This window comes from Malurus melanocephalus, unplaced genomic scaffold, assembly GCF_030028575.1.
Source record: "Malurus melanocephalus ecotype Western Australia unplaced genomic scaffold, MMel_1.1 scaffold_2344, whole genome shotgun sequence".
Taxonomy (NCBI): domain Eukaryota; kingdom Metazoa; phylum Chordata; class Aves; order Passeriformes; family Maluridae; genus Malurus; species Malurus melanocephalus.
Window position 1 is genome coordinate 10,338 of NW_026625576.1, and position 2,558 is coordinate 12,895.

At 58.6% G+C, this 2,558-nt stretch overlaps 1 protein-coding gene across 1 annotated transcript in view; it reads left to right on the forward strand.

The window, feature by feature from the left end:
* Positions 1-2,373, forward strand: part of LOC130587731 (creatine kinase M-type-like) — a gene marked incomplete at its 3' end in the record, with an annotated part of 10,694 nt that extends 8,321 nt beyond the window's left edge. The window contains exons 5-10 of the mRNA XM_057388706.1: positions 1-67; positions 530-607; positions 1,042-1,104; positions 1,900-1,962; positions 2,105-2,167; positions 2,296-2,373. The exon at positions 1-67 is cut by the window's left edge and continues 14 nt beyond it. Of these exons, the coding sequence (XP_057244689.1) occupies positions 1-67; positions 530-607; positions 1,042-1,104; positions 1,900-1,962; positions 2,105-2,167; positions 2,296-2,373 (412 nt within the window). The remainder of the gene's footprint in view (positions 68-529; positions 608-1,041; positions 1,105-1,899; positions 1,963-2,104; positions 2,168-2,295) is intronic.
* Positions 2,374-2,558: the final 185 nt, after the last annotated feature.

The window sequence follows — 2,558 nt, forward strand, 5'->3', positions numbered from 1 at the left end:
CATCTCCATGGAGAAGGGCGGCAACATGAAGGAGGTGTTCCGCCGCTTCTGCGTCGGCCTCAAGAAGGTCCGGGGGGTTTGGGGACCTTGGGGACATCGAGAGGACCTTGGGGACACCGGGCGGGGGGGCCTGGGAGTCCTGGGGCGGGTCCCGAGGACACCGAGGGATTGGGGACACCGGAGGGTTTGGGAATTGGGGGGTCCCTGTCCCCTTGTCCCCATTCCTGTCCCCACACTGTCCCAGTCCCCACAATGTCTCCCATGGTGTCCCTGTCACTGTCACTGTCCCCGTGGTGTCACTGTCTCTGTTCCCATGCTGTCACTGTCCCCTCACTGTCCCCTCACTGTCCCCATGGTGTCACTGCCACTGTCACTGTCCCCAGATTGAGGAGATCTTCAAGAAGGCGGGTCACCCGTTCATGTGGACAGAACACCTGGGTTACATCCTGACTGTCCCCATGGTGTCCCTGTCACTGTCCCCATGATGTCACTGTCCCCATGGTGACACTGTCCCTGTCCCTGTCCCCAGATCGAAGAGATCTTCAAGAAGGCGGGTCACCCGTTCATGTGGACAGAGCACCTCGGTTACATCCTGACTGTCCCCATGGTGTCCCTGTCCCTGTCCCCGTTCCCATGGTGTCCCTGTCACTGTCCCTGTCCCCATGCTGTCATTGTCATTGTCCCCAGATTGAGGAGATCTTCAACAAGGCGGGTCACCCGTTCATGTGGACAGAACACCTCGGCTACATCCTGACTGTCCCTGTCCCTGTCCCCATGGTGTCCCCATGCTGTCACTGTCCCCATGCTGTCACTGTCACTGTCCCCTCACTGTCACTGTCCCTGTCACTGTCCCCAGATTGAGGAGATCTTCAAGAAGGCGGGTCACCCGTTCATGTGGACAGAACACCTCGGTTACATCCTGACTGTCCCTGTCCTGTCCCCATGGTGTCCCCATGCTGTCACTGTCCCCATGGTGTCACTGTCACTGTCCCCGTGGTGTCACTGTCCCCTCACTGTTCCTGTCCCTGTCCCTGTCCCCAGATCGAGGAGATCTTCAAGAAGGCGGGTCACCCGTTCATGTGGACAGAGCACCTCGGTTATATCGTGACTGTCCCTGTCCCTGTCACTGTCACTGTCCCTGTCCCCGTGGTGTCCCAATGGTGTCACTGTCCCCATGGTGTCCCCATGCTGTCACTGTCCCCATGGTGACACTGTCACTGTCCCTGTCCCTGTCCCCAGATTGAGGAGATCTTCAAGCAGGCGGGTCACCCGTTCATGTGGACAGAGCACCTCGGTTATATCCTGACTGTCCCCATGGTGTCCCTGTCCCTGTCCCCATGCTGTCACTGTCCCTGTCCCTGTCCCCATGGTGTCCCCATGCTGTCACTGTCCCCATGGTGACACTGTCCCTGTCCCTGTCCCTGTCCCCAGATTGAGGAAATCTTCAACAAGGCGGGTCACCCGTTCATGTGGACAGAGCACCTCGGTTATATCCTGACTGTCCCTGTCCCTGTCCCCATGGTGTCCCCATGCTGTCCCTGTCACTGTCCCTGTCCCTGTCCCCAGATTGAGGAGATCTTCAACAAGGCGGGTCACCCGTTCATGTGGACAGAGCACCTCGGCTACATCCTGACTGTCCCTGTCCCTGCCCCTGTCCCCATGCTGTCACTGTCACTGTCCCCTCACTGTCACTGTTCCCATGGTGTCACTGTCACTGTCCCCAGATTGAGGAGATCTTCAAGCAGGCGGGTCACCCGTTCATGTGGACAGAGCACCTCGGTTACATCCTGACTGTCCCTGTCCCTGTCCCTGTCCCCATGCTGTCCCTGTCCCCATGCTGTCACTGTCATTGTCCCCTCACTGTCCCCATGATGTCACTGTCATTGTCCCTGTCCCCAGATCGAGGAGATCTTCAACAAGGCGGGTCACCCGTTCATGTGGACAGAGCACCTCGGTTATATCGTGACTGTCCCTGTCCCTGTCCCTGTCACTGTCCCTGTCCCTGTCCCTGTCACTGTCCCCAAGCTGTCACTGTCCCCATGGTGTCCCCAGGCTGTCCCTGTCCCTGTCACTGTCCCCTCACTGTCCCTGTCCCTGTCCCCAGATTGAGGAGATCTTCAAGAAGGCGGGTCACCCGTTCATGTGGACAGAACACCTGGGTTATATCGTGACTGTCCCTGTCCCTGTCACTGTCCCCATGGTGTCCCTGTCCCTGTCCCCATGGTGTCCCCATGCTGTCCCTGTCCCCATGCTGTCACTGTCCCCTCACTGTCCCCACAATGTCATTGTCCCCAGATCGAGGAGATCTTCAAGAAGGCGGGTCACCCGTTCATGTGGACAGAGCACCTCGGCTACATCCTGACTGTCCCCATGGTGTCCCTGTCCCTGTCACTGTCCCCATGGTGTCACTGTCACTGTCCCCATGCTGTCCCCATGGTGTCCCTGTCCCCTCACTGTCCCCTCACTGTCCCCAGATTGAGGAGATCTTCAAGAAGGCGGGTCACCCGTTCATGTGGACAGAACACCTCGGTTATATCCTGACTGTCCCTGTCCCTGTC